This window comes from Pipra filicauda, unplaced genomic scaffold, assembly GCF_003945595.2.
Source record: "Pipra filicauda isolate LSUMZ 115617 unplaced genomic scaffold, ASM394559v2 scaffold80_size11013439_pilon, whole genome shotgun sequence".
Taxonomy (NCBI): domain Eukaryota; kingdom Metazoa; phylum Chordata; class Aves; order Passeriformes; family Pipridae; genus Pipra; species Pipra filicauda.
The window spans coordinates 8,067,271-8,090,130 of NW_024104987.1; the positions used below are offsets into that span (position 1 = coordinate 8,067,271).

Here is a 22,860-nt window from a genome sequence, read left to right on the forward strand (position 1 = left end):
TTGGGTTCAGGTGTCAGAGATCTAATTTCAGGTGTAATGCAACAGCAAACTTGTGACAACTTATTCTACAAATGTTAATACTAAATCCACTCTTCCTAGAGAGTGTCTTTATTTTTGTTTTACCTTTTGAAGTCCTTTCTTCGGGGCATTCCCCCAGGAATTACAGGAGGAGCTGCTCTCTTGTGAAGCAGTATTATTCCACATATCTCCTTCTTCATCTTCCCACTGACTAGTACTGAGATTCACTTCATCCCCACCACTGCCCCAGCCTTCTTGCATAGATTTTGAAGCTGGAGGGAAAGAGGGAGAAGAAAAAGTCTTAATTTTGCAGAAATATCCTTTTGTGCCATATTCATTGTGCTAACAGGAGTATTTCCAAGAGACACAGAGGTTTATCAAATAGTTTAACTGGCATTAAATGATAAGGACGCCTTCTCTGAAGCTAGCAAAAAAGAAAAGTTCTCTAAATACTTAGAGAAGAAAAAAATCCAGCAACCACAAGTCCTGCTTTCCCCCAGAGCAAGCAAGATCTGTGGTCATGGCCACTCCAGTCTCCTAGGAACAGGGAACCAAACTATGACCACACACTTGTTAAGTGCTATTTTGCTTTCAACGAATCTCACCATTTTAGCTGCCACATTCTTCCGACGAACAACCCCAAATTTCGAGGTCATTAACGGTCAGAAACTCATTCCCATCTCGGAAGAATGGAGTCTGAAAGGAGCTGCAGGGAACCTCATCACCTATTCAGTGATGAGGTTGTGTCCCTGCAGTCCATTTTATTCTGTTTACTCTGTTTAAAGCTGGGATTACTCATCTTAAGACCTCTCGCTTCTCCTTTTATGTGTTCTGAGCCTTCTATCTCTCCCTCAATATGGTATTTTGCAGGAGTGAACTTCAGGCAACTCCCACAGCCAAAACAGAAGCCAAAAGCAATCACTGTAGCCTTCAGGGCATTCAGAGATAAAGGATTTTTATCAAATAACATGAGTTAGGAATCATGAAGCAGGAAGTAGTTTGGGGTGTTCCTGAACCTGTGAACAATTGTAACAGCTGAAGAAAACACCCACTCCCTCAAGTATGACCCAACAGTGAGGTTATGACCCAACAGTGAGGTTATGACTAGCTGTTCTCAGGTGTTGCTTTTCCTACCAGAATCAGTCCTACTTTGGCTGAACTCTGCTGCTTCTCATCCCAATTACATTTCTTTAGGCATCTAGTCATGTTCTTCTGCATCTCTACAATTCCCGCCTCTCTACCATACTGCTTTCCAAGCACACAAAATTACTCTCCTTTAAATTTACTGGACTGATGCACTATATTCATATTTTTGGATTAATTTGGTACCCGGAGTATCGACAGTTAGAGGCAGCTAATGCAGCTTTGAGAACGAAATTAAGAGAGCCTCTGATTTCAGTGCACAGAAAACCAGGAGCTCTGTTTAAAAACTGCTGGCAGAAACAAACCCACTTTCCCCGTCCTCTCCCCCAACCTCTAAGGGTGTGACACCCACGTGTGTACCTGGTTTGCACAGTGCTGGGGCAGCAGCTGGAGTGTTTGTTCTTCCATATGTCCCTGCCGGCTCGGCAGGATTCTCTCCCCACCCGGTCCCACTGCTGGGGGGTTTCCCCCACGCCGAAGTGCCATTATCAACTGCAGCAGAAGGGGACGAGGGCTCTCCCCAAGAAGCTTCGGTCTTTGTGTGGACAGCAGGCATCTCTCCCCAGCCTGCTGGAGCAAGGGAAGGAGAACACTGATGAGAGGAAAGGCTCCTTTTGTCACTCATTTCAAAGGTGGACATATCACTAAAGAGTTTTTCTGCAAAGGACGTGAACCAGTAAGCACACGCAGTGATTCTAATTAAGTGTATTAAAAAAAAAAAAAAAAAATCCCTTAGATGCGGTCCCAAAAGTCTTTTTTCTTAATTGAATAGTAACACCAAGTGGCCAGGGCAGAAAGTGGGTTTTTTCCACAGCCAGGAGCAGCCAGGTGAGCAGCACACCTGATCCCAAGGAGCAGCTGCTTCAAACGTGACTTCTCAGAGCGGCTTAAACAGGGCTCAGGGAGCACAGGCAGCAGGGCCAGAGTCCAGGAGACCCAACCCGAGTCAGGCCTTGATTCACTGAAAGATTTTAACCTATTTTAATTCCTTTTAACTATTTACAAATTATAAAATCTCTTTTCTTGTGCCCTGTGAGTAAGATGCTATTTGTTTGTTATTCCAGCTCATGGTTGACTGTGCTCCCTACGTGTACCCCTTCAACACTGAGCCTCTACATTATAATAAATATAACTTTTTAGGGGAACTAGACAAGACTGCAATCAGGATCCACAGTCAAACCATGAGGAACAGCAGGTAGAAGTGACTGTTTTCCTAAAGGGTATTGCATTAACTCACTGAAAGACGTAAGCTACTGTGCAGAAACAGCCTTAGTCTGGCTTGGCTTGAATGTAATGCGCTTACATCCATATGACACCATTTCAGCCCTCAAGCTGAATGTGGCAGGAACAGCCATGCAGCTTCTGAGGCCTACAGAGCAACCCTGACCAACACAGCAAAAGGGTAAATTGAATTTACAACTATCATTACCAGAGCTTTTTCTGAAGAGAGAACCTGGATCACAGATGGAGTTCGAGGTACTTTCTAAATATATACAAAAGAGATGCATAACAAGCAAGAAAACAAGAACAGATACCTGATATTAACCTATTTTTCCACAATTATAAAAAATTGCATCCCATTACATGACAACTGAGGTCTCAACAAGTACTGCAGAATTCAGTCTGCTTAAAACTTCCCCTGGTAATTAGGCTGCTAATTCAGGAACTTGTTCTCTTTTAACTGGAGACAAATATTATTAAGACAGGTATTTTATAACTGAAGAACTAGATGCCTACTTTGCCTCGGCAGTATTCCTTTTTTGCTCCCCAGTGCTCTATAAAAATATTCTGGAAAGGTTTCAGAGAGCAGGAACAACATTTTCTCCACAGACACAGAATAGGTAGACAATGGCAAGGAAATCACCACAAAAGAACTATATCTAAGAATACCTCAAAATAATTTGAACTAACCATTTCACTAAGCAACAAGTCGTTGCAGAACTCACTGATTTCCACAGAATTTCTGTTACCAGAAACTGGAGCAACATTCACTGCCAACAACAACTCAAATGTTGGCCAGCAGAGAAAAAAAAATTCCTTTCAAATAGATGTGCTCAGATCTGTCCATGGCTCCAGTGTTCCCATATTAGATATTTATTTTAGGTTCTATTTCTTGAAGCCACTGCAGCTCTCTCAGACACTGATCAAAGTGCAGATGGCACAAAACCACGGCGACACGTTCAGGAACAAACAGCTTAATAAAACTCCTTCACTACCAGCAAGATTCACTCTGTTTTAAAGCATACTCCTGAAACAACCCAAAATGTCACTGTTTCATTAAAGTGATTTCTATTTGAAACAAAAAATACTGTGGTTTAGGCTCTATCAATGTTATTTTAAGGTGTGTAAAGAAGATAAACTGGCAGATCCACAGATGTATCTAAATGAACCTCTGCTTAACACGACAGCTTCCTTGGTGCTGCACCTGAAATACTCATTTCAAGGTTTCTGCTTGTATCTTCAAGCCAGTTTTATTTAAGGGAAGCTTTATTTGAATTTCTGCCTCACTACTCAGGAGGCAACTGGAAGACAACTGTGTGTATTTAATCATATTGGCAGCTGAAAAAGATTAACTGCAGGCAAATGAAATAGAAACAAAACATCTCTACAGCACCGACCAGACCACAAGCAGAGACAGTGCAGAATACTAATATTTCCTTGAGTTCATGCAAACTATACTGGAAAGTCTACCTAATTCATTTATGAAATCAACCTTAAAACACAATTCATATATTAAAAAGCCAAAGTGTGCTACATTATAGAATAAAAGCCTCAAAAGAACCGTTCCCGCTGTTGCTTTTTACTATAAATTCAACAACATCGATTAAAGGCCACAGATCTGTAACATCCAAGTTATTTTAAGTGCTTTTGAATGCACTGAGCAGTAAATAATACAGGATTACAAATAATGGAGGAACCAGCCTTTACTAAATGAGGGTAATGCAAATACATAAAAGCAAACTAAACAAACCAACAAAAAGGTTTCAAAACTATCTTACCAGATCAAATTAAGTGGAGGAAATTAGTAAATAAAATGTGAAGGCTGCTGGAGAAACCACCTGTGCACTGCAAGAATGAACCTGTATGTAATTCTGAACTGCAAACCTGTTTCCTCTCTGTGTAAGTACCTGCTGTCCCAACATTACTATCTCTGTGCTACCTTTTTATGACTCCATAGGATTCTGTTTTAGAAACTCTGAAGGTGAATGTAGTTACATTTTTGAATGAATGATGCAAAACGCTACGTGGCCTCAAAACCTGAACCTGGCTAACATTTTCCAACAATTCTGCTTGGAGAAAACTTAATAACTTCTTTATGAAAATAATATGCTTTAGGCTTTCTCAAGAAAAAGCTCCTTAAAACCAACCCAGATCTGCACGAGTGTTGTTTTGCAACAGAATGAGCTCCATTAAAGGCTTCTTTGGCAAGAAAGTGAGGTTTTAGTACTGAAGTTTTTAAACACTGTTAGAATTGCAAGAAACAAAAAGATCACAGTGAGTAATAAACATGGACACATTGGCAGAGCTTTGTTTTATAGAAATAAAAACATAATTAACATTGGGCCACAGCCAACAGGAAATCCTCAAGGGAAAGTGAAATGTTAACTAAGCTGTGGCAGGATGCAGTTGTTTTCCCTCAAAATAACCCTATAGCCATTTGGATGGCAGAAATTGTTTTCCTTGAAGTTGTTGGTCCGTGATAAAGAGCAGATACATGACTACAATACAGGCAAACCAAAATATTAGGACCTTATGTAGATAAAAAAAGAAGAAATCAGGTAGAAAAGAGATTGTTTACTAATTAGACACTAGTCTGTTAATAGAAGAAATTAAGCTATAAGGTGTGCATGTACAAGGGAGGGGTTCATATATATAAAAATAAACATATATATATTTAAGAGCCACTTATAACCCTTAACTTTTCAAATCTTCATTTTCTTGAAGGGATTCCAGTTCATGCAGTGGAACTCCATGATTTCTTGTACCTCTCAGCATTCAGGAAGCTTTAATTTGGGTTTCAGCAGTGAGATCACTCTTGTGTGAAAATCAAGGGCAAGGTCTCTCATCATCACCTGGCTGCTCCCCAAAAACCTGGCTGTTCATGGGCTGAGCTCCCACAACAGGGTTTTAGGTTTTCAGGAGCATCCTAACTGAGCCCAAAGCTGAGCTGGTTTCAAATGCATTCTGATGGAAGTTCAAAGTAAGGAAAACACATCACTTGCACCCTGCATTTCACATCAATCACAGGCAATGGCTGTCACGAGTTACCACTGAGACAGTGGCACAGGATTACGAAAGGAACAGAGAGATGTCTGGAGCTTTCAGATCGTAGGCCTGGGTAAGATTTTTAAAACTTAACCTTATTGCTGTCTAGGAATCACAAAGACCTTAATTTTTGACCTAAACCCCCCCCAGGGAAGCCTATATCATCTTTTGCTTTTTCTTTCCTCAGCTGGAGGACGGGTGGTTGGAACCCTGCCAGGCTCTCACAGCCTAATGGGAACAGGAAAGCATCAAGCCCACTCCTCAGCACTTGGAGGAAGGATCTGGTGCTGTTTGGGATCCAAAAATCTCTTTTAATCATTCCTGTTTGAAAAACCTCTTCTCGCTTCTTATTCCCTTTGTATCAAACCACACAAAATAAAAGTGCTGGGAAGAATTATGCACAAGTAATTTAGATTAAAATCAAATCTAACTCAAACTCACCAGCTTCCTGCTCATCTTCCTAAGTAACTCACTGGAGGTTTGGGACTAAGCTCCTAGAACCAGAAAGGACTACATCTATCACATCATCTATCCCCTTCCCCCTCTTTTTATTTCTTCTTTTCTAATAGAAGAAGAAACTCCTTAGAGCATTCTGCATTTTCATCAAGTGTGTACCAACATCTGCTTCCCATCAATAGCTTTTAAGTTCTGTGTTCAAAGAATCTGGAGAACTTCTGGGGATGGGTGACAACTTGAATAACAAGACTGTAACTTGGCCTCTACTTCTAAACTAAAAAAGCATAAACTTCAACCCTAAAGGGGACTGCTAATCCTTTGTGAACCCCTAACTAGTGCTGTACAGCAAAATTAAAATCCACTTTTTTGCTTTCAGGAGGTATGACTGTGACATCTTACAGCTGCATCACCTTCCCTACTTACAGAGGAGCAGAATCCATGATTCCTTATTCACTCTACTCCCTGAATGTGATTGGCAAAGCACTTCATGACCCTTGAAGATGAGAAAATGCCCACGGTAACTACACAGTCCAAGTGTTGCAAGATTTTAGACAAGCACTTAACTGTGCCCTATGGCACAGCCTCTCATGGCACGATCATGTTTTGCTTGGAAATACTGTACATGGAAAAAAAACTGCTGCTGGATGAAATTTGGTTGTGGATTACTGAAGTCTACTGGTTACAGGATTCGTCTTCCTTACTGCAGAGGCTGGAAAAGCAAAGCCAAGTGGAGAGGGAACTGGAGTAGGAAAAACTACGGTTAAACAGCACGACTCCAAGCTGCAGGTCCCCGTCTGTGTGGGAGGGAAGACACTCACTACTTGCTTCCCATCTTTTAGCTGTCCCAGATGGGAGATGATTTGTAGATGTTTTAAGTCTGTGTAATTTCCACACAGACCAAGAGGATATTGCTCTGCAGCTGCCCTGCCACTGGGGAAACTGGGCCCCCTGCACTCCGGATGGGAAGTTAATGGGATCACTTGAAACTGCAGTTTTTGCTCTCTGAGTAAGATAAGCACAAGGCTGGTCCTTCTTGGGCACAGCCACCAGTAAACATGGGCAGAACACACTGAGGCTCAGGGGACTGCTCCTCGCTTCCATTTGCAGATTAGACAATAATCCTTCAAAATATTCCCTTGTTTGGCCTTTATACCTGTACCTCTGTACACAGTTCTAAGTATATAGAACAAAAATACACAACAAAAGGCCTAATTTATGCCTGGAGCAGCTTGACCTCAATTTTAATATCAGAACTGTATTTTGAATTGTTCTCACTACTGCTCATTTTATACTTCCTTGCATGCTGACTTCAGTGTATTCTGAGAGCTGGCTTTGTTTATCTTAAAACATTAAAAAAAAAAGAAATATTTTTCTTAGAATCTTTCCAATTCACATTTTACAAGATGCCCAACACTGTACCTTTAACATGGTCATGAGGCAACTTGAGCAGGAGGTTACAGATTCATAAGCATATGTATAAACATATTGCTTCAATGAAACCCCTCCTTTGCTACTGTCCATTCTCCAGAGGAATCACTGCAGATTAACACCAAATTTTAAACTCCCTTTTCAAAATCTGAAAGACTCAGAACTGTAAGATTTCCTCTGCAAAGTGTTAGATTATTTAATAGCATTAACAATGCATTGCTGTGTATGAACTGTTTTACCTGCACCAAGGTTATCCTCCAAAAATCACCTTAATGAAAAACAAAACCTCACTTAAACCAATCAAAATTTCACCTCCATGATAGCTCCACTACAATTCAGAAATCTGAATTCTTGTTCCATGGGTGAAGTTTTAAATATGGATGAAATAAGTTTAAAGAAAATTAATTATCAATCACGTATGTTGAACTGACCAAGGATACAAAGCTATTTAAAGATTTCTCCTTCGGGAGCACATATTATTTTATTAAATTTTTTATTAAAATAACATGTGTTCCAATAGCATGTGCCTCAACTGCTGAAATATTTGACCAGAGTGGGGAACACAAGACTATTTTTACACAGTCATTAGAGTAAATTTGAATTATTTCACAACATCAAAAGAGAAAACTGTCGGAAATGAGAGAGCAAATCCCACTTGGAAAAAAACGTGGTTAAAAAGAGAGTACTTAGTCATGACCAAGATGGAACAAAAACCTGGAAACAAAAATCAGATGAAGAATTTGTAACAGCACTGCAAGATTAGATTAATCTTGGAGAGGTCTGTGGTCATGATACAGATCAGGGCTGCTGGTGTTAACTTTTATTTAAAAACCTCCTTCTTAAGGATTTTTCTCATTTTTATGCATTTTTATTCCTTGATAATTGTCCACAAGAGTACCTTCTCTTTGATTAGAAAAATTCCTAGATGTCTAAAAACTTTTCTTTGGAGCACAGTTGAAGCTAGAATAACCTTACCCGGCCACCCTGAATATTAACATGTTTAGCCAATCCTACTTTATGAGAATCACACAAAATCCAAGGTACTGCCCATGCCCTGAGGTAGGGAGGAGAACCATTCCTTCATAACAGACAACAGAGAAACAGCAAAAACCTGAATTCATGCAACTGTTAACAAACATGTGTTGCCAAGAGATATGGTTTGCAGCAAAGAAACAGATGCAGACTATCTAAACATGAACAGAGCCCATCCAACAGGAACAGGAGACAAATAAGAGAAGAGAGGTTTGCCAAAAGACCCCAAACTCTCAAATTAAAAGTAATTGGGGAAGAGATGCCAAAATAAATATGGGTCCACCATCTAAGAACCTTCCAGGTTATTGACCAGACACTGTTTCAAGCCTTTCTTACATTCACTTGGACCATGGAAATTTGTGTCGGGCCCCTTAAGTTCTGTCCTCAAGATGAGACATTAGAACAGCTTCAGACTAAAGAAATAAAACATATTCTACGACATAAACACAGGATTTCTACCTTTAATGCGCCAACCTCGCACTGACAGGACAGACAGCACTCAGTTAAGTGGTACTGGTATAAAGTACTTGGTAAAACTGTAAAATCACTTATAAAACTATTTTCATACCTGGGCCAAGCAGCGGGGACCGGTTCGGCTGGGCACTTGGCTGGTGCGATGGCTGAGGTTCAACCATGTTGGTGTTGATAATGGTGCTAGTGGTGGTGGTGTTGGTTGTGGTACTGCTCTGAATTATAGGATTATTTCTATCCCACATGTTTACAGTCTTGTTGTTGTTGTAATTTGGGTCGCCCCAAGCTGAGGTACCGTCATCGATTTCCATCTTGCGGCGAATGGACGGTGGCGATGGCTCTTCCCAGCCAGTTGCCTCACAGTTCTCTTTTTGTTTGGCTGGCACTGGCCCACCAACCCACCCTGACCCCGTCTGTTTTACAGAAGCAGCTCCTCCCCAGTTACTCACATTGTTGTCCTGGGGTTTATTAGCCCAATTTTGTTGGGGGCCTGGCTTTAAAGATTCCCCCCAACTTGTACCTGTATTAGCCTTGCTGTTTGTGCCATTTCCCCACCCACTGGTCCCAGACCTTGCGGAATCATTCCAGCCAGACCCCGATCTATTGTCAGAATCCCATCCAGATCCATTCTTCTTCCCATCACCCAAGTGTCCAGGAACAGATGATGAATCTGTCCAGTCTCCACCTCCTGAAGTCCAGCTTGGATTTGATTTCTGTCCATCTCCCCAGTTTTGAGATTTGGGTTTCTGAGGTTCACCCCAGGTAGGTGATTTGTCCTCCTGATTTGCGGTCCCACTCCAAGCGTGGCCGCTTTTGGCAGCAGCAGCATTATTAACAGTAGTAGAGCTTGCTGACTCTCCCCACCCCCCCGGGCCATTTGGTGCTTTGTTGTTATTGTCTCCCCAACCTGTGTTTGTTGGAACAGCTGCCGGTGGAGAGTTGACCCACCCAGATACTGAAGAGGTATTTGTACTGTTCATGATGGACCCATCGTTCTTCCCCCCTGAGTTTGAAGATTGAGTAGCTGCACAACCCCAGGCCTCTGTTCCATTGTCATTCTTCCGTTCAGACCTTGGGGACTCTTCAAATTCCCAGGCAGTGTTTTGCTTTACAGGGGTCTGTCCCCACCCCGTATTGGACAGGACCCTGGGGTCAAGGTCATTTCTTGGCAACTGAACTTGCCCTTGGTCTATCATCCCTTTGTCTCTCCTCCTGCCCTCTCCAGCCCCCTCCCTCCCAGTACTGCCTTCATTTTGACTCCCACCGCTGTCGTTGCTTCCTTCACTAGCCGTGGTGCCAGATGCTGCAGCTTTGGCCCAAGAGTTCATTTGTTCATTGCCCTGCTGCATGGCAGGGTTCGGACTGGTAACACTAGAGCTATCCCACCCTGTTGATCCTTTCCCATTGATGTCGCTATTGGAATGCTGGTTTGGGGGCTTGCCCCACTCCCCGTTGACACCGTTGCTGGTGTTACGGTTGGGGTGGCCCCAAGCTCCAGAATGCACACCACCAACACCGCTGCTGCCACCGCCCCTGCCCCACGCCAGGACCCCGGGACCGGACGGAGGCCCCGAATCCCACGCGTTCGCTCCGTTTCCTTCCTTCTGCACAGCACTGCTGGATCCGTTTTGTTTAGCACTTAATGCTGAGTTCACAGTGTCTCCATTCCCCTGACTGAACCCAGAATTGCTGTTTCCTGTGGCAGGATTACCTGGGGACATCCCCCACACTGAACTGCCCATTCCTTCACCACTGCCCCCGCTGACTTGAGAAACCGATGTTCCGTTAGCACCAGGAAGGCCTTGCAGGTGGGGCGGGATGATGGCCCCCATGCCAACAGCCATCCCCCAGTTCGGCAGTCCGTTTGTCTGCATTGCATTGATAGGGTTTGGTGAAGAGTTCATGGGGTTAGTGTTATTTGGTCCATCAGTGTTAAGGTTCTGAGGTTGTACGCTGAAAGACACATTCTGAGAAGTGGACGTTTGTGGTTCTGTGCTCTCTTGCGGCAGCAAGTTTCCCCAGGCACCCAAGGTGCCTGTTGGGTTCCCATTCTGGTTGCCCATATTCTGACCTATGGCACTGACTGGACTGCAAATACTGGAAGGGTTGCCTGCTCCCACAGTTCCTTCATGTCCAAGTACAGGCCAGGCAGCTGGATTGGCATTAGGGTTAAGGTTAAGATTAATGCCAGCATTCGAGTTGGAAGCACCCCAGCAGTTCTGACTTCTACCGTCTCCCATCATGTTGTCCATCTTTCCATCCCCACCACTGGCAGAGCAGTGAGCTAGGCCAGAGCTGGAGCCCGCAGCCACCCCCCACACCCTGGCCGAGCTGCCGTTGCCGTTTGCTCCACCAGCTCCAAGGGCACTCTGGTTAGAAGTGCTTTGGACGAGTGCTCCGTTGGCGCCATTATTGCCATTAGTTTTCTTTGTATGTCCAGTGAAGTTGCCTTGGGCACTCCCTGTAGCCATGCTACTGTTCTCTGAGCCACAGTTGGAGGCAGAGTCAGTGTCTGTAGTACATTCTGAGGCAGACTCAGTCTCAGCTCCGGTTATGGAAGGCCACGCTTCCTTGTCAGTCCTGTCTATTATCACTTTATCCCAGCTGCAGTTGCCTTCACTCCTGAAAGCGGGCTGCTGTCCCCAGTGGGAATTCTCATAATGGTCTCCCAATCCACTGTGGCTGAGATCTGAAAGGATCCAAGGTTAAAAATGAGTCCAGTGTTCAAGCCCTGCAAAACCCCTCTATTAAGTACTGTCTTACATCACTGGTTACAACACTACGTTCTGCTGAAATCTAGAGAACATTCTCTAACACAATGCAGCGATTTTCCCCACCACAATAGAGCATGATGCTCATATTAATTTGTTTCTCTTTTTAATCTGGAAAAACTCTCAATTAAAATAATGAAACAATCCCATTTTAGAACAGAGGAAGTGTTTCATAGCCCTCAGTGTACCAGTAAAAACAATAAGTAGGCAAGAAAATAAGGCGAGCAAATACACTAATCCATGTGAAGAATCTGAAAAGCAAATCTGGAAAAAACACAGACAAGTATCTAGCAGACTCTTGCCATTTATTTTGACTCAATTCTCGTTCTTTAGGGAAACACAAAGAAAAAGCATCCAATAAAAAAATGTAAAAATGTCTGCCTGCCATGAGCTATTATTACATACACATACCCCCACATCACATTTAACACACTACATTCATACTGCATTTAGGTTTTCCACCCTTCCTGTAAATAAAGAACAAATACAGACAAGGACCTTTATTGTTAGGTGCCAATTATTTTATACCACTATTTTACATTTCAGCAGAGAACTTGGGCACCTCTAAATAAAAGACAGCTTTGTCAAGAAACTTACCTCTCAAAGGTTTTACATGTGGTTTAAACATTCCTTTGCACTTGTACACATAGTCCTATTTCTCCCCAACCCAGTGAAAAGCGATGCTGTGCTGGACAGATATCCCAAAAAGCCTTTTCAGCACTGTCACATCCTCACAGATGCTAATTCAAAAAATTAAACAAAAGCTTTTGAGTATCTACTTGCTCGCTAGGGTACGAAGCTAAACTGGGGGGCACAACACATCTCATGCTAAGACCTCAAGCTTTGGTCAAGTTTTTGCATTTACTTTCCATCCCCATTGCTCTCTACAAGATTATTCCTCTTAGTTTCTTTTGATGGGAATTTGATAGCAAGTAATTCAATCTGATCCAAGGGATCCATAGTGGAGACAATCTCCAGAAGAGTTCCTCTCAACTGGTTGCATATACCAAATTTTGGAAGTCAATTGCTTTTACTTGCTGTAAATCTGCCAAAACCTGACTTTCATTCTTTGTTATTTGAATTAAATGCATATTTTTGTGGGGAAGATGGACATTATAAATCTCCCAAACAAGCTTTTACCAGCAGATACCTAATATGTATTAAATCACAAATATTTTGGTGTGATCAGCTCTTCCAATTAAAGGTGTTCTGATACTTCTCTCTCTGTTTGACAAAGTCTTATTCACACATTTCACCCGTAGCTTTTCAAGAGAGGAGGGGTGATAATTTGGTAGTCTTATGAAGATTCAGCAGGATGAAGAAATAACACGCTAAACCAAGTCATGTTGCTGCTTTTTTTAAAAAAAATTTAAATAAATTGAAGCAAAAGAAAGCATTTTAGAGAAAGGAAGGGAAAACAGTCTTAGCTCTTTGCCCTTCTACTCATGATGCCAGGAAAAGCCTAACATTTCACAGAAAGAGCTAAATAATCATAGAATATAGAATGGTTTGGGTTTGAAGGGATCTTAAAGATCATCTTGTTCTAACCCCCTGCCATGGGCAGGGACACCTTCCACTAGCCCAGGTTGCTCCAAACCCTGTCCAATCTGGCCTTGGACACTTCCAGGGATGAGGCAGCCACAGCTTCTCTGGGCAACCTGTGCCAGGGCCTCCCCACCCTCACAGGGTGATTAACTTCTTCCCTAATAATCGACAAGCATATGACAAATCCAAAAGAGAATGTGAAAGGAGCCACTTGGATTTACCTCCATTCCCTCCCCGACATGCAATGGCTGGAAAGCAAGGAAGCATGCTGGTATTCCTGGATACAGCCAACTGGTTACAGCACAGAGCTAAGGGAGCAGGTTGAACACTTACCTGATAATCTAGATTTGCTACACAGGTGTTAAATGAAGACCAGAATCCCAGATAAGACATGGAAGAGGAAGGCAGCCTGTGAAATGACTTAAAAAGGGTCAGCAGGGTCAGAGAAATGAGCCGAGGAACGCTCTTAGCAGAGCAGGAATGAACAAAGGGAAAAAAGCAGTGGCAGGCCAGGCCAGAAGATAAGAGGTTGAGCCAACCAAGGAATCAGATAAGAGGAGTTATGGGAGATTTTTTTCAACCCTGTGGGTGGTGCGATTCAACACTGCGTCTGAGACATGACAGAAGGATTTAAAAGTGGCTTGAAATACATTGTTCCAATAAAAGGTCTTGTAAAAGCCAAAACCTGAGCTCCACATGCCGGTGCTGGGAGAAGGACGGCGCTGCCCGAGGAGAGCTGTGCAGGGCAGGCCTGGGAGGGAGGATCAAGAGCACCAAGTAAGACGTCTCCATGCTCACAAAAATGGCACCACGACCGAGAAGACGAGATAAAAGGGAGCTGCTTCTTTAATAGTTTCCTTTCTCCTCGCCCTCAAAGATGGTGGTTAAAGCAATGCTCGAGTTTGAGAGCGCTAAGGAGACTGAAAATAAAGGGAAGAGGTGGGATGGAAGAGGAAGATGAACAAAACAGCTTAGAAAGATGGCTGAGAGTTGGGAGTAAAATAATTCATTAAATAAGAGACCAGATTTTGAGGAGCTGTATGAGAAACAAGATGAAAAGAAAATTATGAGGGGGAAGAACTATAAAAAGCAAGAGATGTCCATATTAAGAGTAGGAAATGGCCAAGCACACCTACTCCAGACAGCATCCCACCAAGAGCGCTCGGCTGAGAAGCAGCACTCAAACCCCTGTGCTTCCCAAGGGTTTGCAAATCCATAGTTACTCCCTTTCCTGTACCATCAGCGTAGTTGCTCTTCCTGAGGTTCAGATTATGCCCTCAACAATAACCACGGACTAATCTGAAAGTGGTGACTTTGACAGGGATTACAATAATTCCATGCAGGGGACATGAAATCAGCAATCCCTCTATGGAGCAGCTGGTACCTGTGCTGGGCCTTCCCTGCTCCAGGGGCAGTGGGATCACCCCGGTACCTTCCACAAGTCACAGATTCACAAAATAGAGCAAAAACATGCAATAGACTCACAGTGTCCAAATATTTACTGGAGCAACTGGTTTTAACACCAAAGGCCGCTGCTATAAAGCTTGTCAGAAACAGGACAGATGAAGAGAATGAAAAAAAAATATTCACAAAGTAAACAGAAAGCTGCAAAAACTGTGACTTTGCTGCCAGACAAAGAGAAGAGTTTGAGCACAGATCCTGAAGAGGGCAGTTTTTATATTCTTGTCTCTAGAAGCAGATAGCCAAAAGACGCTTTTCCATTTTCTTTACACTGAAAGGAATTCGCTCCTGTGAATCAAACAACTGGTAGCACAGTCCTGCTTAATACAGAAGGACTTTAAACACTTGGGAAAAACAATGAAAGCAAAATACTTCATATGATTAAATCTAGAGACCCTTTTTTGCTTGCTTGGAGTTTTCTTTTTTTAACACAAATATTTCCTTTCAACTTTCTAGGAAACCAACTCTTCATAGAAATTCCCAACATTTTCTTTCATTTTTTAAGTTGTTAAAACTGAAACGGGAAACCCATTTTGAAAATTTTTAAGAATCAGTTCCTCTTTATTTATGCAAAGATCTGGAATAAAAGCACTGAGCCCACCAGAAGCATTTCTATCCCTCCTCTGTGAGCTGAGCAAAGATTGTAAACAAGGCACAAAGAACAGGAACCACGGGTATTCTGTGTTAGCAAATCCCAGTGCAGGTACACCACAAAGTGAAACTGATTTTTAAATTCATACTTTGTGTTTTAAAAAAGTATTTCTGTATCTTTTATATAATACAGCTTCCTTGATTAACAACATTGTTTCGGCAATCAGGAAGGAAATATTAATTTGAGGATAACGGGTCGAATTTGTTTTTAACAAGCATATAAATTCTGTACAGCAACAATCATAGATGGGACCTGAAAAATGTACTGCTTTGATCACTATTACCAATAAGCATGAGGGGGTTGTTTTGGGTTGGTTTTCTTTAAATAATATCCTTAATGGCATGGTGGAGTTTGCTGGTGTTATTACATACTGTAGCCAACATAACTGACCAACTTCAATTTAGTAGTTATTAAAACAGAAAACATTTTTGGCTGTGTTTGATAACAAATAATTAGTTGCAAAATCAGTTTAGTGTTTACATAGATTACAAATGCAAAATATGAGTGAAATAGGAGAAGCTGTTGCATGCATTTCTTAGAAAAGCAAAATACTTTGCCTGCACAAACAATTCACCTAAAACTTCCATCCTCCCCTGAAAATGTCGTTTAGAATAATATTTCTTTCAATTTTTCATTCAGCTGAATTAGAAGTAACCGTATCTTTGTAACTTCCACCACAGTAATTAGTTCAAATGCTGCACAGTAAAACCCTGCATCCCTGACTAGAACACAACATTCAGCTGATTTTGGAACCAAAGCAGGGGGAGGGTGTTAAATGGCAAAGCCCAGGATGAACTTTTAATGGAATATTATTAATACGTTTTGCTCACCCAATTTTAAATCAGAACTAACAGTGGCTCCCTCTCTTATTACTAGTTTTATTTTTCAGCCCATGTTAGTCACGTAACAACAACCAGACCCATTGGCTCGCCCTGTGCTGCCCAAAGGACAGATGACAGACGATGTTCCCTGCTCTGACATGCAGAACAGAATAAAATCCCAAAGGCCAGTGATAGTCCCACTGGGGGTTTTCCTTGGCACACAAAGGTTAGTGATTCTGAGTAGGCAGATGAGGAAAAAAGGGCAAATTACTTTCTCCCCCCAAAAAGGAATAGTTTTCAATTCAACATGAGCAAATCTTTAAAAGACTATAACTCAGTTCTTTAAATCTAAATTAAATAGGAATCACTGGGAACATTTTTAAGTGCTAACCGAAACGTAGCCTAATTTCATAAAGAAAATACGACATAAGCATCTATTCTGAAGTACAAAATATAATAAAGTAGAAAACCTGGGCATTGTAGTGCTAATATTTCAGGTTAGCTGCTGCATCCAGCTGTAGGCACAGAGAGAGATTTGAAAACTGGCATCTATGTGAAGCCCCTACAAAGCTCACTCACAACAAGTCTCATGGATCGAGGAAGCTGAAATCTTGCACAGCGTACATAACGTGGCAAGACAGAAAAGAGATGGAGGCACTGAATAAAGCAGCTTTATTTATTTTAAAACTAAACCATAGCTAAGCCCACACGGGGGAAGCCTGTTATCCCCTTTTCATTTTCTGCACTACGACATTCAAATGTAGTTGCTTTCCTCTGGTGCTGAAAGCTTTCAAATGCATTAAGAAAACAAGCAAAAATAAACAGCATTTCCCGTTATTAGTAGAGATTCCACTAAATGCTACCTCTCCAGCACAAAAGCAGCAGTAGAAAACACCAAAATCATTGCATTTTTCTGCTCAGTGCAACATATCTTTACAAGCAGTTTGCTGCGAAGACGCCATTTTATCAAACCTGAAACGCAGCCAAAAGCTCAGGACGCTGTGCTGCTGCTCTCTCGCTGAAATGTTATGTAATAAATTGATTTAACAGAAGCAGATGCTATTTTCTCAGGGTTAGGGTTACTTTCCCTCTTTTTTTGGCTCTAAAAAGGGCTGATGGGTAATAAAATACCTGAAGAAAGGAGCCGCCCAACCATCCTAGGAGACGCTACATTGTGTGCAGAGCTGTTCCTACTCCTGCCTCTACGTTCTCCAGGGCTCCCGGCTTCAATATGTCGGCTGTGTACAGTGTAAGCCTCATCCTGTAGAGCTGCCAAGAAAATCTCTCTGTGCAAGCGTGCGCCCAGACAACCTGCGAGCTCGGCCGGGCCTCGGCTGCACTGGCTATGGAAATGCCCTTTCCACGCACAGCCCTCCTCCCCCTTCCCCTCGCTCCGCTCCTGAGCTCTAGGTGAAGGTATCAACAGAGCAGGATTTTTAAGCTTTGATTATCTAATTGCAGCTGACACTAAACCGATCTTCCTTCCTCTTTAAATTCTTTCAACTGTCACAAAACATTTTCACTTCAGGACCCAGCTACAATTAGCGCCCGTAGCTGCTTCTCTGACGCTTTTGAAAGTCAGCCAAGACAAGACGCGGGTGCTGCCGAACGCCTGCCCCAGCTCCTTCCCGGAGTCCTCCTCCTGCCCCAGCTCCTGTCTAGAGTCCTCCTCCTGCCTGGAGTCCTCCTCCTGTCCAGCTCCTGCCTTCTGCCCCAGGTCTTGCCTGGCATGCTCCTCCCTGCCCCAATGGCAGCTCCTGCCTCCTGCCCATCATCTTCCTCCCTGTCCCAGCCACATCCCCTGCCTCCTTCCCATTGCCCTCCTCCCTCCTCCAGCTCCTGCCTCCTTGCCCAGTGTCCTCCTTCCTGCCCCAATGGCAGCTCCTTCCTCCTACCCACCATCCTCCTCCCTGCCCCAGCTCCTGCCCGCCGCCCTCCTCCCTGCCCCAGCAGCAGCTCCCAAGTCCCAGATGTACACTGGATCGCTGCCAAGCCCTTAATGACTTCCCTGCCTCTATCTAAACCAGCTCTAAGTGGCAAACACGAGCGCATTAATCAGCGGCGTGGTTGTTTATAGAGGCAGGGAAGGGAAGAGCTGCCCGAACAATGCGGCAGGAGCCGGGCGCTGGCTGCGCCTGCACAGCCGGGACCAACCATCTTGGAACACCCGCAGTGGGAGCCCCGGAGCTCTTCAAGGCACAGGAACACGCAGGGCGAGCACAAAGGGGGTCAGCCTAATGTTTTTAAGGGACTAAGGATCATCACAAATTCTCAGATCACGCATGGAGAACTTGTATTGGTGCATACACACGAATTGCAAAGGCTGATTTACACAAACTTCCAGTATGTCCAAAACACTCCTTTATGATTATTCCCCTTCCTACCTGCCCCAAATACATATCGATGGTGCAGTAAGTGGAGCACGTTTTAAATTTGCTGTTTCAGTTCGTGTCAGGTGCCCATCGGAGCTGTTTGGCCCCTCTGTGCTGGATCTCACAGCCCATGGCTCTTTAAGGGTTTGGCTGCGTTCTCAGGGTCGCTGCCACTTCACCAGCAAAGTACAATCACTGCTGCTATTCTTGGCTCAAGAACTGCTCCACTGAAGTACTCCTGAAAATAGTTGGGTTTCCTTCTGAAGACATTTTATTCTCTGTTTCTTTGCAATAGTCTCTGAATACTGGTCGGGTTCAATCTCATTTGAGAAACAACAGATGAATGAAAACCAAATCTGTCTGGCTTTGTTTCTATTCAGAAAACTATTTCAGATGCATTCAGGAACTAAGCCGGAGAGTCAATTCTGCAGTAACTTTTTTAAGCGAAACTACTGTTGTGGTTCATGACAGTCCTTTGACACCACCTATACACACTGAAATTTCCGTTAGTTAAAATATGTCAAAACTGGATGAGAACATCGGATACACTCCCATGTTCCTTGTATTCTTCTTATTAATAATACAAACTTCCTGTAATCAACTTCGACTTATGGAGGTGGGTACTTGTCACGGGCACCTATCGAAGGGGACTGTTTTTACCAGTCACGAGTACACAGAAAGGCAACGAAGAACCCCAAGAAAGGTCAGAGCCTACTAAAAAGTTTGGGAGCAAAATGAAGCACAGCTTCCACTCCAACCGTGCTGGCAGAGCACGTATGCTCCCTTCTATGTGTCCCATCTTGGAGCAACTCTGATGGGGCTTACGCCTGATAAATTTGAAATTCATAAGTACTGATGCCTGCAGACTAAAAAAAGGGGATTTCAGAGGTGATGCAGCCCACTCACCTGGTCTAAGGAATTATTCCTGAGACACACTAGGTGACATTAGCCAACTCACCACGGAAGGCCTCCAGCAATGGAGTCTGCACATTCCCAAGTGCTCTATCTCACTTCTCAAGACAGTTTTCATACCAGCATGTTTTTCCTAATGTCTACCCTTAATCTTCCTTGTTGAAATTTAAGCCTATTATTTCTTATCTGATCCATCACAGACGTACAGAACATATCATTTTCTTCCCTGCAGCAGTCATTTAGGTATCTCTGCATTTATAATTCCAGTCTTCCTTTGGCTCAGGAGCTCCAATTCCTTTACGCTTTGCAAGGCTTTTTTTTCCAAGATTTCTACTCATTCCTGTTGCATTCCTCTGCTTCTTCCAGCTGGTTCACATCCTTCTGAAGGCACAATAGCCCAAACTGGACTCAGTATTCAGAGGCCTTATCCCATGTGCCCCATGGGAAGCACTGTCCATATCCCTCAGTGTGTCTGTCCTCTTTTCAACAGTATGACACCTTAGCCTAGTTTACCCTGTGACCAGATCCATTTCTGCAGCATGATACTCACATACCTGTATTTGGGTACAGAGTTGTTCTGGCCCAAAAAAAGAGTCTTTTTTTTTTCTTTATTTCTTATCCAATTACACAACTGTGTCACCACTGTTCCATACTGTTTGTCCTTCTGTGGCCTTGCGCTCTTCTCCAGCTGGAATCAATCAAAAATTTAATGCAGGCTGTTGTTTACAGCTGAAAGCCTGACTCAAATATCAGAGTACAAATCTGCACTCTTGCTCAAAATGTTCTCATTCTGCCAGTAAGGACCAACAGCTACTCCCTGTCTACACCTTCCTGAGCAGCTGTGACACTTACAATAGCTTCATCTTATACCTCCCACTTATTTACACCACCACACATCCAGCACAACGAAGTCCTCTGAGCCACTATCAAAGGCTACACCAGGTTGGCTTCCAGGACATTTTGCACTGCTGACAGGGAAGTACCCTCCCTGGGCACAACCTGCTCTCCACAGACCCATGCTGACTCTGCAAAGTCTCTCTTGCAAAGTTCTAAATGCACAGAAAAAACGCTTTGGTTATTTTTCTAGGATCGCTCTAGCAATTACTCTGATCTTTCAGTTCCTCATTTCTCACCTTTAAACATCGGTTGTTTTATTTTCTGTTTTCTAGTTCTCATACTCTGAAAGTGATCACATTGCTCCAACCCATCCTCTATGTAGTCTACTATGAACGTTGTTATTTCCAGATAACTGGAAACTTTATTTATTTAAGTACTCTTAACTTGCTTGAGCCTTAGTTCTAAGTCAACCACTAGTTTACAGACGAAGGGAAAAGGCATTTAAAATATTCTTGATGCCATCCATCAGTGGTTCTCTCTGCTGAACATTCGACCAGTTTCAGTGGCCTTCCCTTTACTGAACTGACTTGTGAAATTGTTACATTTTCATTAATTCTTTGGTTTTTTTCCTAACAGCTACAAATTTGGAGTTCTGTTTGTTTCTTCTAGTATCATACCTGTTTCCCGAGCTGTACAAATTCAGCTTTCCAATAATTTCCACATGACCTTACACCCTTTCTGCTCTTCCCAAGGGCCAAACTCTTTTTATTCCCTAGTCAATTATTATTCCCTAGAAAGGTGGTTGCTTTCTGCCTTTTCCTTCTCCACCATCAGAGGCACATCCTGTTACTTCATCTCTTCACATGCTTCGTCAGAAAACTGCCACCTGCACATTTGAACACCTTGCCAGGCTCTGTCCTGGCCTTTCTTTCCTCACAGACACTTGGGCAGTTCCTGTCCCTGGATATCACTGCAGCACTGCCACCCACAGTGAAGCTGGAGGAGGGATGCAGCTCTGGACCTTCTAAACCAAAAGCAGCCACCTTTGAGTCATCAGGCTTTTGCACAGCCCCACTCTTTGAAAGTGAGGACAGCAAAAACTACAAAGGCACCTCAGTTATTTATCCTTTCACCCATTTCTATTTTTCCTTCTCCCGGTGAAAAATTCTAATCACTGTCAAAGAGATTTGAAGCAGCAGATTTATTTTGCACGCTCTGCTGCCTGATGTCAGATAACACACACAATACAGAAAAATTCATTCCAGAGATTAGTTTACTGATGAGTTTTTACCATTATTTTTCATTCATAATGCCCGTATTTGGGCTACACAGAGCTTGCCTCTTCTCTATATTCAAGGTATTATATAGAATCTTGGAAAATTTAGATGGGAGACAAAACCCTCCACAAGCTGAGAATCACATTCCACAACTTTCCCATCACTGCATTTCAGGAAATGTTCATCACTCAGGAGCATATCCAGACAGATCCCATCTCCATGTTAATTTCTACATTTACGTCCTTGTATGATGTTTTCATTTCCTTTTGTCTAAATATATACCTGGCTCTAGTGACCTTTGGGAACACTGCCTGATTTCCAGGGACACGAACCAGACAACAAGCACTACCAAAAGCTAAACAAAGCTAAACACCAGGAGAAGACAGAAACATAATCACCTCTTACACCTGAACATCCCTTTACAGCACTAAGTATTGGCAAAAAAAATCTCCCCATGTTTTTAAACAAATCCCACTAGTAGGAAAACTTTCACACAGCCACTCAGCAGAAATGTGTGTGTAGTGAAGAGCTGTAGAGGGACCTGCTCTGCAAATCACGGCCAACACCTCGACAAGTGGTGTAAGAACTGCAAGCTGTGAGGAGCTTCAGTGCAGAATGGCATGGTGTGTTTGCTTCACACAGCCACCTTCCACGGAAACAGCATAAACAGCCAATTCCTGTGTTTCCAAACAAACATCACCACGCTTGTTCATCCGACACCAACAGCCATGGGGCACAATGAGGCACATCAGGTATTATGGAGAACACTTTTCTTTTAAAGCGTATTTTCTATAGAAAGTGTGAAATTATATACATAGAAAGTGTGCAAACAAGATGAATAAATATTATCTAATCCCTGATTTCTACTTTATAGTGTTTTGTGTTTTAACTGTTACACATGAAAAGCTCTGCTTATGGGAGGATCCAGAATAAATCAATTTCTATATTTTCTGGTTTTAATTGTGTAACTTTCCAACTAAAGGCAAAAAAGACAGTATTGTTTTGCCAACAGAGATATGCTGCTAATGGAATTACAGAATATGGGCTCAAAGAGATGAAGTTCAGCAAATCATTTCCATAAAGGGTGTTCTCACGTGCTTTGTTTGTTAAGGCTCAGCCTGTTTGCAATGCCTCCAGGAGATCAAGCTAAATCTTATTTCAGACTTTTGAAATTAAACTTTATTAATGTATTTCAGAACTGCTCTTGCATGAACATGCCTTACCTACAGCCATCACAAATCACAGTAGGCAGAACTGTTCAAGCTGAGTTGTTCAAACATGAGTTTAGCAGGAAGGTCCTACGACTTTGCTGGATCTGATGAAACAACTGTATGCCAAAGCTTATCAGTGTTTTCCAACTATATTGACTGGGTTTAGAAGAAATGATATTTCACCCTA

At 42.8% G+C, this 22,860-nt stretch overlaps 1 protein-coding gene across 9 annotated transcripts in view; it reads right to left on the reverse strand.

Annotated features, from left to right (window-relative positions):
* The window catches only part of TNRC6C (trinucleotide repeat containing adaptor 6C), a 78,788-nt gene that overhangs the window by 26,208 nt on the left and 29,720 nt on the right, over positions 1 to 22,860 (reverse strand). For 3 of the 9 annotated variants that reach the window (XM_039390187.1, XM_039390185.1, XM_039390186.1), the window contains exons 1-4: positions 17,196 to 17,296; positions 8,912 to 11,503; positions 1,522 to 1,731; positions 124 to 290 (exon numbers count right to left, since the gene is read on the reverse strand). In XM_039390187.1, coding sequence (XP_039246121.1) covers positions 124 to 290; positions 1,522 to 1,731; positions 8,912 to 11,503; positions 17,196 to 17,220 — 2,994 coding nt within the window. In that variant the 5' untranslated portion in view covers positions 17,221 to 17,296. Of the gene's footprint in view, positions 1 to 123; positions 291 to 1,521; positions 1,732 to 8,911; positions 11,504 to 17,195; positions 17,297 to 22,860 lie in introns of those variants that run through there. The other 6 variants (XM_039390190.1, XM_039390189.1, XM_039390191.1 and 3 more) reach the window with 4 other exon arrangements.